This window comes from Apteryx mantelli, chromosome 2 (genome assembly GCF_036417845.1).
Source record: "Apteryx mantelli isolate bAptMan1 chromosome 2, bAptMan1.hap1, whole genome shotgun sequence".
NCBI classification, from domain to species: Eukaryota; Metazoa; Chordata; class Aves; order Apterygiformes; family Apterygidae; genus Apteryx; species Apteryx mantelli.
The window spans coordinates 114,048,994-114,061,580 of record NC_089979.1 but is presented as its reverse complement, the minus strand read 5'-3'; the positions used below and the strand labels follow the sequence as shown (position 1 = coordinate 114,061,580).

General features: G+C 40.9%; 1 protein-coding gene across 2 annotated transcripts in view; it reads right to left on the bottom strand.

Annotated features, from left to right (window-relative positions):
* Positions 1-12,587, bottom strand: part of AOAH (acyloxyacyl hydrolase) — an 84,794-nt gene that overhangs the window by 24,130 nt on the left and 48,077 nt on the right. The window contains exons 13-15 of one of the 2 annotated variants that reach the window (XM_013948143.2): positions 7,004-7,095; positions 4,439-4,521; positions 2,159-2,272 (exon numbers count right to left, since the gene is read on the bottom strand). In XM_013948143.2, coding sequence (XP_013803597.2) covers positions 2,159-2,272; positions 4,439-4,521; positions 7,004-7,095 — 289 coding nt within the window. The remainder of the gene's footprint in view (positions 1-2,158; positions 2,273-4,438; positions 4,522-7,003; positions 7,096-12,587) is intronic. The other variant, XM_013948142.2, reaches the window with a different exon arrangement.

Genomic DNA, 12,587 nt, shown 5'->3' with positions numbered 1-12,587 from the left:
TCTACCACAAAGAAATCCTTAGGAGCCCCAGAAACTAAAGGTGCATTTACAAAAAGGTAAGAAGCTGCTCTTACATGTCTATTACCTCCATGAATGTAGGTGATTGTAAGTGGCAGATCGAAAGCGTTAGAGACAGTTACAAATCAAAGCAACAAATCAAGAAAATGACAGGTATTTTTAGAGAACTGTTTTTAGGGGTAAATTGAGTCATCAAGGAAGTTTTTATGATCCAGGGTGGAGTTGGTGTTCAGAACATGCAAGGGAGAAAAAGAGACGAGGCAGAACAACTGAACCTCAGTTACCCTCATGCTGTTGAGTATCCCAGCAATTACTCCTGGATCTCTCCTGCTCCCCTCTCTGTTGCTTTCCAAACATTTTCAGACCAGTGGGATTCTTATTTTTGGTAAGGAGTCAGAGTTGCTTTGCTTCTACTTGTGAACAAACCCAAATTTCACGCACCTTGAAATACTTCTGAGGTGAAATTCTTAATTTTCTTGCTCTAGATTTTGTGAAGTTGACAAAGAGCAGTGCTAACACGCATAGAAAGAGTCTGGTTCCAGACTGCACCAATTACATCAGTTACAATTACACCAGTGTTAAGTTGCTGAGAACAGCTTATTGCTTTTTAATCTTTTGCTCCCCTACACCATAAAAGCAATTGGAAATGTAACGGTGCAAAGAGGAAATTCTCCAGCTTTCTCTAGATGTACTCAAGGGAGACCAGCATTTCCAAGACAGCAGAAATTAAAATAACATTATTTTTTCTTAACTGGTTTTGAAGCCACCATGAGATATCTGGTGCTTAATTGCTCAGTGAGCCAGAGCACATGTTAACAAGACATAATTTTTCTGGTCAAAGGGAAGAGTCCCGAAGAAACAGATCAGACTACAAATGGCAAAGGAATATATAATACCAGTGTTTGGAAATAGCATGTTTTATCTATGTATTGCATAGAATATATGGGTGATATTTGCAAAATATTTCTGTAATTATTTAGAAATTCTGAGGGAATGCACTTTCCCTGTGTTTACATAATGATTTTTTGGAATATTTTAGCAACTGATTGTACTATCAGGACTCTTCTATGAAAACAAGTGATTTTCAACAAATGCTAGAGAACATTCAGAAAAACTTTCTTGTTCGTACCTTGCAGCATGGCCAGTGCAGGGGTGGGAAAGGGCCATCTGCCTCCAGGAGACAGTTTTTTTTTCCCTGCCCTTAGCAGAATTTAGAAGGCGAAGGCAGACACCCCCCAGCACATGAGTCGGGAAGGTTTTCAACCATGTGAATAAGGTGCATTTCCCGCGAGGGACGCTAACGGGGACCTCAGGGGAAGCTCCTCCCAGCCAAGCGCTGGCACAGTGGCAATGCTGAAGGCTGGGGTGGGTTTGCAGGCTGGCTGGAGACGAGCGCATCCTTCCGTGAATTTTTCAGGGAGAGCTGTCAAAGCTGGCGAGTCCAAGCACCGACCGCCTACTGCTTGCGCCTGCACGCAGCAGGCAGCTACCCGTTTGCACCGAGAAGACGAGGAGAGCAGGAAACCATGTCCCCAGGTTTGGCGACGCTCCCTTGTGCCTCCTTTCGTTTTGCATTTCTCAGCCTGCAGAGAGTTATTTTCGGAGGAAGGTGAAGTTCTCCCAGGTAGGGCTGGGTCAGGCTGATGGTCAGATTTTAGCTTTACTGATACTGACAGCATCCATTTAAACCCTCCCGTTTGGGGAAACTGTTACACCAAATGAGGCAATAAAAACGGAACCTTTGCAATACTGTGTCAGCGGGATGATTAAGAGAAGACACCAAGGAATGATATCCTGGGATTTTTCTATTGCTTGTATTTCTTCCTTTTGTAAATTCTCCTCTCAGTTTTCTTCAGAGCCATTTGCCCTGACACAAGCTAACCTCCTTTTATACCCTGCAGGCTTCTGTAGTGTAAGTAAGTGTGAAAGAGATATGTGAAATGAAAAGAAAGAGGAATGACACACACAATAAGATCTTTCTTAAAGTCTGTGAGGAAATCGGAAATAAGGAAGAGGAGAAAGTGCATGACCCAATTAACGTACAGGGGACAGAACAAGGTGACAGGGCAGTTAGATTAACCAGATGTAAGTGAAAAGGACCACTGTGACCATCAAGTTTGGCCTTTTTTTATTCCCTCACCGGAAAGGGTATCTGAGGGATGAGGAACACAGGACTGAGACCATGGAAGCCACCGACCTGAGTCTTCTGTGACTGCCAGGTGAGAAGTTCGGAGGGTTCGTAGCCAGCCACCTGCTGAGCCCGCAGACAAACAGCACGCCAAAAACATCGGAAAACATTTGTGCAAAAGACCAAAAGCCTCAGAAATACCACATGTGCCACAGGAGGGAAGAAGCCTTATCAGAGGCATTGCTAGTGCCATAGGTCCCGGCACCAGAAGGGAATTTCTTTGGTGAAAATGTCCAGATGAGCCTGGGAGGTGACCCTTGCTTCGTGCTACGTGATTGGGCAACCTCTCTCACCCAGCAGGACCTCTGTCTGCCTGAGCTGCAGGAAGGAGCAGACCCCTTCTGAGCCTAAATCTGGCAGGAAATCTAATCCCAAGCACTCAACAAGTTTTTAAATCACAGTAGGGACAGCAGTGCTCCTCACCTGGGGCCAATATGATTCATCTGTCGGACATGAAAATATCCCACAATGCCAAATTATCTACCTGAGGAGCATAAGCTTTCCCTAGCTTCTCCAGACAATTTTCTGAAGCATGGAAAATGATTAAATACAATATAAATACAATGCAATAATCACAGAATAATCAAGTATCTTTTAAACCTGCTGCCAGGGACATCACTTAATCCAGCACAAAGCCTAACACTGTAAACCTTAATTTGTAAGGGAGATTACTGCCATCCTTTCATACAACCCTTTTGATAAATTTGATCAAACTCCATCTCGAAACAGCTCAGGGTTTATTTTTACCTTCACTCCTCTGTTTAGAGGGCTATTCTAGGTTTTCACTCCTGGATAGTAACTTTTAAAATTTCCACTTGAAATAGAGATATGACTAATAAATATCCATGTTCTTGTAGCAGGACTATCCTTCAGTTTAAACCATTCTTCCCTCTTTGTGGGGTTTATGCCCCAAAAGGATTCAAAACCAGGACCACAGTCACTTTTAATCTTTGCTTTGCTAAGTTGCCAAGGTGTCTTAACATCCTGCAGAAGTCTCCCCTAGTCCTCACCGAGGGCCTCTCTCTATCTGATCCAGCCAAAGCTGGTCCTTTCCAAGCAACAGGGACCAAATTTAAATATCTTATCAGAGCCTTATCTAAGGAACAACCACCTTCCCATCTCTAGAGAAAACATTGTGCATGATGCACCCTGCAACCCCGTTAGCTCCCTTCCAGTGCTATTCTGCGCTCCCTGAAATTCCCCTTTGCATCCCAATCTGTCTCTCCCTCCATGACCTCATTGATGAGCTGCTAGCTTATAGACAAGCGTCTCCTCACTAGCTTCGACGTGCATGGCTTCTAGGATTGTGTTTCATGCCATTGCTATCACTGCTGTTCACAAGCTCATCTAAATTATTTCTGTATAAAGATCTGGCCTGCTTCAGGATTGTTGGTACTTTGCAATTTTGCATCATCCACAAGTGCTCAGAAGCACACGCTAAAGTCACCGCTCAAAGTATGAAGCAGTGTTGGTCTCAGACAGATGCCTGGGGACACTGCTAATTCCTTCTCTGCGGATTGACAGCTTCTCCCTCAAAGCACTCTTCTCGTCTGTTCAGCTGGTTCTTTACCCACCTCTTATTTCTCATATTAATCCCCCTCTTCTTCACTGTATAGACATTTTCAGTGAGGTACCATGTAAGACACTTTCATTAAATCTAGATAGATTAGATCTGCTGCATATACCCTTGCCTAAGAAGGATGTTATTTCATAGAAAAAAGATATTAAGCTAGCCTGACAAAAATCTACCTTTGATAAAAGTGGTAAGTTTTCCCCCAAATTTCTTTTACCTTTGTGTCCTTGATTACTCCTTCAAAAGCTGAAGGGTACACGAGCAAGCAGAGACCATGCTAGAGCTGGAGAGGAACCACTCCTCCAGATGAGACCCCTCTCAGCTCAGTGAGCAGAGCTTTTAGCTCCATCACTACTGGCAATGTCCATCTAAATCCTCCCATTTGGGAAAAACACATTAGAGTTACAGTGGGGTACGCTGATACTCGGTCAAGTGAAAGTCCTTAGTCACAGCACAGATAAAAGTGGTCAAGCGCACACACATATCCCTGCTCAGTCAGAAGAAAAGGTGCTGAGTTAAGAGCACTGTTCTCTGCTTTTCCACAAGATGTGCATGCAAATAGCAAGGGTTTTCTCTTAGTTTCTGAAAGATGTCCACTAATGCAGCATTAAGTATATGTTTAGTAAGATTAAAAGAAGAAGTGAAAATACTTAACATACCATTTTGGGAAATGTTCTGCAAGTCTCTGTGATTACAGCGATTTCTCCTGCGTAAACGTAGATACAGAGAGTCTGTCCAGCCTCTGAAATAAATGGAGAAAACACAAGCTGTTAAACTCATGTGATGTCAGTGAAAACGTTTGATATTAAAAAGCAAGAACGTTCTTGACTTGATACAACTCTGTGCCCCAGTTACATATATACTCCTATTTTGCCATCTCTCTTTTTGGAGGTCATAAAATTTTCTTTATTTTGAATAGGTTGGCCTAAAATGGAAGCCAAGATATTCTCTCAAAAACTATAAATTGATGGAAAATTTCTTTAAAATTGCCCATCCTTGAGGTTTATCCTGATCCTTCAGATGAGGTGTTCAAGAACCTTTATGTTATATATCATTTATCAAAACAATCCTGTTGATTGCTCACTATTCGACTGCATGTCATTGTTGTGGAACAGTAAATAAAAGAGTAGAAATATTGGCTGAACACTCATTTCTCAGTGCCATAAATCTTGGATTGATTGATTAGAAAACAGGTTGTGTTTGATTCTGATTAGTTTTCTCCTTTACTTTGCACTGTTGAGAAAAATGAAAATTCCTATAAAGAAGAACAACCCCAGGGGAAGTTGTTAGTAAGAACAGTCTCCCGAGCCATGAGTACCTGGTGATCTTTAGCAGAGCTGTTGATCTTGTGTTTGAACTTAGACACTGAAGAAATTAGGTAACTTAAATACCTGGGCTTACGAATGGCAAACATAGATGAATGCAGAAACAATATGTTTTGAAACCAGTGATAAAAAATAAGTAGCTACATAGAAACATGCGATAACGCTAAGCAGTAACTGTGCAATAGGCTACACAAAGAATGTTTGAAATCTTTGGTTTTCAGCCTAGCATGCAGGTGGATGAGGAAAAGCAAACAGAACTTCAGAGTCAGAGAATGTGCTATTTAGTTAACCAGTGGTGTCCCTGTTGACTGATTAGGGGTGGAAAGGATGGGCACAGAGCACGTCAGTTTGCGTCTCCATTTCTGCAGTCTCACAATATGGTGAGTCTTTCTGCATACTCTTCTGTTCCATCGCATTTTGCCTGCTCTCTCAGCCAGACTTATTCCTGGGGTTACGAGATTCTGAGCTGTTTCTCTTAAAAATGCCTTGAACTCCCAAACAGTCCTTTTTTCCTTCCAGTCATGGAAGAAATTGAAAAAAAAGATATTAAAAACTGAACATTGATCCAAGGCATAACCCTGGCAACTTCAGGGTCAATACTAAGTTCTGATTCTGAACTTCAGATTTTTGCAGCCCAGTTAAATATTGTATAGCCAGTAATTGGCCATTATAATAGATTTTTAAAAGCTGGTTTTGCTGTTACACTGAAAGAGGAGGCTGCGCAGATCTTCTCTGTTGGCTTGTCAAGTACTGTACCACATTAACACATTCACTGTGTAAATGTAGCTGAGGTTGGGAGCCTGTTTTTTGTGTAGGACAGAAACAGAAGCAGAAAGTACAAGTGTATGGTGCAGTAGATTTTTTCCTGGAAAAGAATACTGTCCCAATTTTTTAATTCTGTTTTTAGAGGGCTTTTCTAGATTTGGTTCATGCTTGGTTTTGGCATTTCACCATATTCATGGTCTATCTCAGCACAGAAGCTTTACATGGTAAACATATAAAATACAAAACATGTAACATCTAGGACTCAGGTTCCAAGTGTCCATCAACTAATAATGCCCAGGTTTCATCCATTTAGCAGTAGGCTGGAGCAGGCGCTATTGATTATTCTATCCTTCAGTTCTGGCACGAGGCAAAGCCTCTGAACTTTGGTCAGAAAGCTGACTGATAAAATTATGAAGGTTTTTTTTTCACTTTGTGGTTCAAAATGCAGCTATTTGAAAGTGTTTTTGCTGTTTGCACTTTTTTCCTTCCTTTTTTTGGCTGAGACTCCTTTTCTTTCCATCTAACCCAGCACTCTTCCCCATCCACATCAGCCAGTGCAACCATGCAAGTTAGGTCACAGGCTTTGCCAAATTCTTCTTTTGCTACTTCCCTCTAATGTGAAAAAAAGGGAAGAAACCGCACCCAAAAAAGGGACATCATCAAAATAACTCTTGATTACCATTATTTTATTGTTTCAGCAACAAAAAGGAAATGAGGAAAAGAGAGAAAAAAATAGGAAATTTTTAAAAAGCTGAGAAAAGCAGAATGCTGATTTTTATTAGTGTCAACAATGCTCCCCTTTGCCTGTCCCTCCCACACAGCAGAATTTTGAAAGAAGCAAGCGTTCAATTTATTTTCTTTTTTTTCCCCTTATAAATTAAAATTTGTCCAGCTCTAAAATCTACACTGAATTTCAGAAAGATGGAGCTAAAATATTTTGCATTGTCCGTATATTTAAAAGGAGAGATTAAAAAACGCTAGATTTGGAGGTGATCTTGATCTTAGAAAGAGCTGAAGCAGCCTTCACTAGCATTTTTAGCTTTCCTTTCAAGCACTGGATTTTTCTCCAGAATTCGCTGTATTTTGAGGGCCTTAAGACTTGCTAAGACTTGGCTTCACCTTCTGCTAACTTACCCAATTGTGGAGTTCAGAAATCCAGTGATCTCTGAGAACTGGGGCCAGTCAAGCTCATCAGTGAAAGCCATGGGGAGATTAGCAAATGCTTTCTGAAAGAAAAATTTTTAAATCAACATGGGTTCAGCTTCACAAACAAAATCCTTTCTACAAACTCAAACACTTCTTAGTTGGAGCATTAGCCAGATAGCAACAATTCCAGTGGTAGCTATAGCTGTAATGATTTATACATATACTTTAAAAGCTGACTCTTGTATGACAAGCATATTAAGAGAAAGAGGAAGAAAAAGCAGAACCTGAGGCTGGCAGAGATGTTTGAATTATATCCACTTTAATTCTGAAAGGGTCCAAAACTCCTCATGAGGCATAGAGCATACTGTAGGTGCAGACAACTGAAATTGCAGAGATTTCCTGCAGCCTTCAGTTTAGCATCCACCCTATCCAAAGGTGGGTCTCTACAGACATGGGAAGAGATGCCAGCATGATTTTCCCAGCCTATACGGCAGAGGGCTGGGAAGCCAGGAATAACACCACGTTCACTAGGTGCCCCCATCACCTCTCTGGCATACTGGACTGCAAGCACCTGGCCTCCTAAAAACCTCCATGTGGTCCTCACTGCAGATTTCCTCAGATGCCACCTTTCCCATCGTCGGTCATACTGGAATTTGTTGGATTTTTGAGGCTGGTGAGATAAGTTTTGCTGCATTTTTGCTACTCTTGCCAGCAGAGGAAGGTCATGGACTCGCCAGAAAAACATTTCTGCAGCCAGGCGAGTGTGGCAGGGGATCCTGCTGAAGCAGCAGAGTCAGAATGGGACCCCTGAACAGAGGGGGAGAAAAACGTATGAGCTACGATAACCCTTCCACACAAACAGCTGCAAGCCTTATACTTCTCTGCTTTTGCTGGTATTAGTCCCTAATGCTTTTTTCTAAGCAACAGACTCTATGCATTTGAAAGCTGTGTCGCACATTCAAAACACAGTGCCCTGTTCTCTTCCGTTGTGATTTGTGAATGTGTCAAAAATCATGAAAGGGGAGAAAAACGGGAGAAAAACATTGACTCCGAAGGACAAGAGCATGGAGTAAATTTTCAGCTTCTGCTAGTCTGGGGTACGCTTGCAAAGACAAATGCATAAATCCGGTGTGCTCTCACTGAAAAACTGTTGATGAAAAAGGTAATAACCAAAAGAAGGTCAAAACATAAAATAAGGAAACCTACAGGCTGGTGTAATCCACATAATTTATTAGCTTCATTTTCTTTTGAAGCAATTGTGGTGTTTCTTTAAACCCTCACTACTATAAACAGCAAGCAGGTGGTAATTTGTTCTGTGGGAGGGTCAGAGGTAACTGATGAAGAGCAGAAGAGCTAAATCTTGCTGTCCCCAAGTCCTCCTGCCTGCAGAATTATCATTCAAGGGAATGGGTGTTTTGCCTGAGCAGATGCCAACAGGTTTTGTTTGTGAAAGGCTGGGGGAGAGGCAGGGAAAGGGGGGCAGGAGAGGCAAGAAATCCTGAAGCCAAGCTCTGAGCAGTGTAATGCACAGCACATGCCAGTTTAGAGCAAGTAATGGTATATCTGACCTACTTGCAGTAAATCAGCTTTCGTTACCAAGGTGAAAATGGTTCTGGCTCAATTACCTTTTGGCTGTTTCTCTCTCTCCCATATACATGTGTGTCTATGTGCTTGTGTGTGTATATATATTTATCTTTTTATTTGTTTTTAACACTCAAGGGAACTTTAAAACCTGCCTTCTTCAAATCTGATAGCTTTGTGTGCAAGCAGGCACTTAGTAGCAGGGCACTGTTTTGAGCAGAAATGGAGGGGTTAAAGTGCGCAGTATGGCTTGGCCATTTGGAATATTTGCCTTCCTGTAGCTTTGCATTAAAGGCTACAGAAACTTTTGAAGTAAGTCACTTAGCATAAAACAAACAATAGATATGGCCTCTTATCAGTCAGAGCATATATGCATGGAGCCCAAAGATGATTAAATATTTTTTAAAACAAATCCTTCTATGACCAGTTGTCTCATTATTTCCTATTAGCACTCCAAAGTAATGATTTCATTGGAGAGGCCTCATAATATTTTTTTTTCTTGCAAACTTAGCTTAGATATGATTTAGCCAGAACCTAACTGAGTTGGAAATTGCTTTGGAAAGGAAAGTTTAAGCTCAGAATTATTGCTGCATTTGAAAACTGTATTTAAGTTAGTATTGATGCTGTTTCAACAATGCACTTAAAGCCAGACTTTTGAAGATATCTCAGGACCAAAAGGTAAAGATGAGTGGCTAATGGAAATTCCAGGAAAAATTCCAGGCCTTGAACTCTGCAGGGACATAATTTAGAAAACATGGTCTAAGTGACCGACTGCATTTTGGTTAGTCTTCGATGCAAATGTGTCCCACTCTAGAGGTAGGTCTATGCTGACTTTTGGCTTAAAACTCTTTTTTTAGCACAGCTTTGTCTAAATACCATTCTCTAGACTACTCTGAGAAACCGTGCTTCAGCCTATGGGCCAGACTTAAGCAGAGAATGATTAGAAAGTTATTCCAGCCTAGTTTCTAATGTCATATTTTAGCCTCAAATGCTCTACAGCTCTTGTTTCGAAGGAACATTCTCACCTCCTAGATGTGTCCTACCTGGAAACATGTCTCCCTGAACCCTTGTGCTCCTGATGCGCAGGGCACCCAAAACCATGGCCGATGCTAAAGGCACCTACCAAGCCGTGCTGAGCAAATTTAGCCTAAACGGAAGAATGCTCCAGGTTGCTATGGCAAGAGATTTTCAAAATCAGGACACAAAAGGGCATTGGAAACTTAATACTCATCTGAACCTTTAGAAATGGCAGGTTTAGAAATTCTGCAAGCACTGAAGTATCCCTTAATTTGAAGGGAAACTGGCTATTTGTTTTCATAGTGATTCTAATGGTGTTCAGATCCCCCTAGATAGCATTAAATACCTCTGACAACATGCTCTTTCTAAGTATACAAATAAGCACACTATACAGCTCTTGAAGAAGAAACATCCTATCTTTTTAAAAAGCATGTACAGCATTTATACTCTGTAAAGTTGCAAGGGCATAAGTTTGAAATTAGGAAAATAGCAGTCTTACTTCTCAAAACTACAGCATCTTAGTTATCACAATATTGGTTGACAGAAACTTGCCTGCACTTTACTGGATTTAGACTGAAGCTAGAAAATGTTTTTAATAAGATTTTTGCAGATGAAATTCCTGTCATTTCCAGTGGTGCAAAAGGAAGTCAGTGGGATAAGTGTTCAGGACATGTTTTCATCTTGAATTTGCATTTAAAGAAATGATGAACTTTTCTGTATATGAACTATATAGTATGAACCAGTTGTTTAAATGAAACCTGAGAATGCCTTGTGTTCATGGCCAAATAGATATTTACTGGATTACAGATAGATTTAGGATTTATTTTTCTCTTTATTCAGCATGAAATGAAGAACCAAGAGTTTTTAAATGCATCTTCCTAGAAAGGGTATCACCAGCACGTTTATAGTGTTTTTATCTCCAAATAAAATGGTCTTTAAAATGAGATTTAAAATAAGCTTCTATTCCAGACATGTAACAGGAAAATGTTTCATTTAGTAGTATTCTGGAAGTCAATTGTAAGCAGATGGACAGAGCAGCAGGAGAGCAATATCGACTGCTAGACACACCAGTGTTTTTAACATTAGCTTTTCTCAAAAACTGTCCACCTCAAAAAAGACAGGACTTCTTCTGCTTTGCTAAACCTCATAAAATATATGTCTACTGCATTAAACTGTGTTTTTAATGTCAAAGTTTTCACGTCAAAGGAATGAACATTCAGCTCAGTTCTGCTAAACTTTTTTATAGGAGAAAAGCCTGATGAAACCAAAACCAGTTGGCAGGAAGAAGCCAAAATAAAGGTGACTCATCCCCTTCTTACAGTAGTATAATCCCCTTCCTGTAATTGTGCTCTGGGTGCTTGGGGATTTAATGGAGTTATGACAAGTTAAGGACAATGCGACTCACTGCAGCTGCTTCTGCAGGAAAACGCTTGCAGATACACTCAGTCGTGGGCCCGACATTATTTTGTCTGTGTTGCTGCACCTCAGCCAAACACCTGTAGGGCAGATTTTTGGGTGCAGAGGTGTTAGGCTGATCATGGACCAAGGCATATTTGTGGAAAAGTTAAGTACCTGCAAATTCCCCCACTTTTTTTTTTTTCCTTTATAAGCTGGAGAAATAGCATGTCTGTCTCAGCTATGGTTTTCCAAGATGTGTACACCTTGTGATGGACTTTTTCCATAGCTCACGGTCATCCTGTAGGCTCTTGGTGGGAAGAACGCCCGCTCAGCGGAATGGTTATGGTGTTTGTGACCGAGTTCCAGCTATAGTTTTCAGAAATAGCTGTCTGACATGGTGCACGTCTCAAGGAATGCCTGGTGAAACAGGCTACCGTCTCAAAGAAGGAAGACTCTGAAGGTACTAAGGGACTCCTTGTCACACACCTGGATGCAGGACATCTGACGTGGCATGTCCCCTCGCACTGGATCGCATAGGGGTATGAGCTTGTGCTAGGCCAATGCTAAGCAAGCAGTGATTTCCCAGCTGGGCAGAGGAGACAAGGACATCCAAAATCCAATATAAAACAGCTTTCTAACAATAGTCTTTCCTAAGACAGAACAAGGATCTTAATTCCAAATCTTTTCTGCCCAAACTAGACCATCTGGTCACACCACTGCTGATCATCCAGTTACCCAAATGACATCCTGAGGCTACTTCAGTGAGGAAATTTATCATTAATATTCTCTATATTCCCTCATTCATCTTTATTGCTTCTTTGTGTAGTAGACTATATGCAGCATAATCAAGCAAAGCAACCATTCTGCAGAGGCTCTTAACTAAATTCTCAGCATCTATCCTCTAAAATTATTTCCCCACCTAATTAGCTCTAAAACAGGAATTAACAGCTGCCACCAATATGGTGCTGATTAACAAGAGGGCCCACAGAATTGCTACCGAGTGAATATTTTACTTTTAATAAATGTGTATGAGTTAATATAAACAAAAAATATTTGAAATAAATAGAATATATAAAATAAATGAGAAACATAAAAATAATAAAAATTATAAAATACTGCTGTTAATACATATGAATTAAGAGTCACACAACTTTTTCCTTATAACATGATAAAATTCTTGGGGGGGGGGGGAGTCTTATTTGGAATTCCATGCAGAGGACTGAAAGTCCATTGAAATGGAAATTAAAGCCTTGAACTAACTCTAGCATTGACTATAGAGAAAACCATTTAACAAACTAATTTGTCTATGTGTCTTATCAAAGAAATTTTGGAAGGATCAAAGTGAAGTGACTTTAGGATCGCAGGAGTTTGATAGCGCTGGGGAATAGCAGGAACATGAGGCTAATGCCTTATCCTCCCTGCCTCAGAGCCCTAACTTCAAATTCTTGCTGCGGTCCCAAATTAAGGATGCTTTCTGTGAGGTTAGGACTAGACCCTCTGCACTCTCCGTGGTCTCAAAACAAACCCTGTATGTGATTAGAAATTCTCCTCAAGGAAGGCCCAGCGCTGAAGAAAG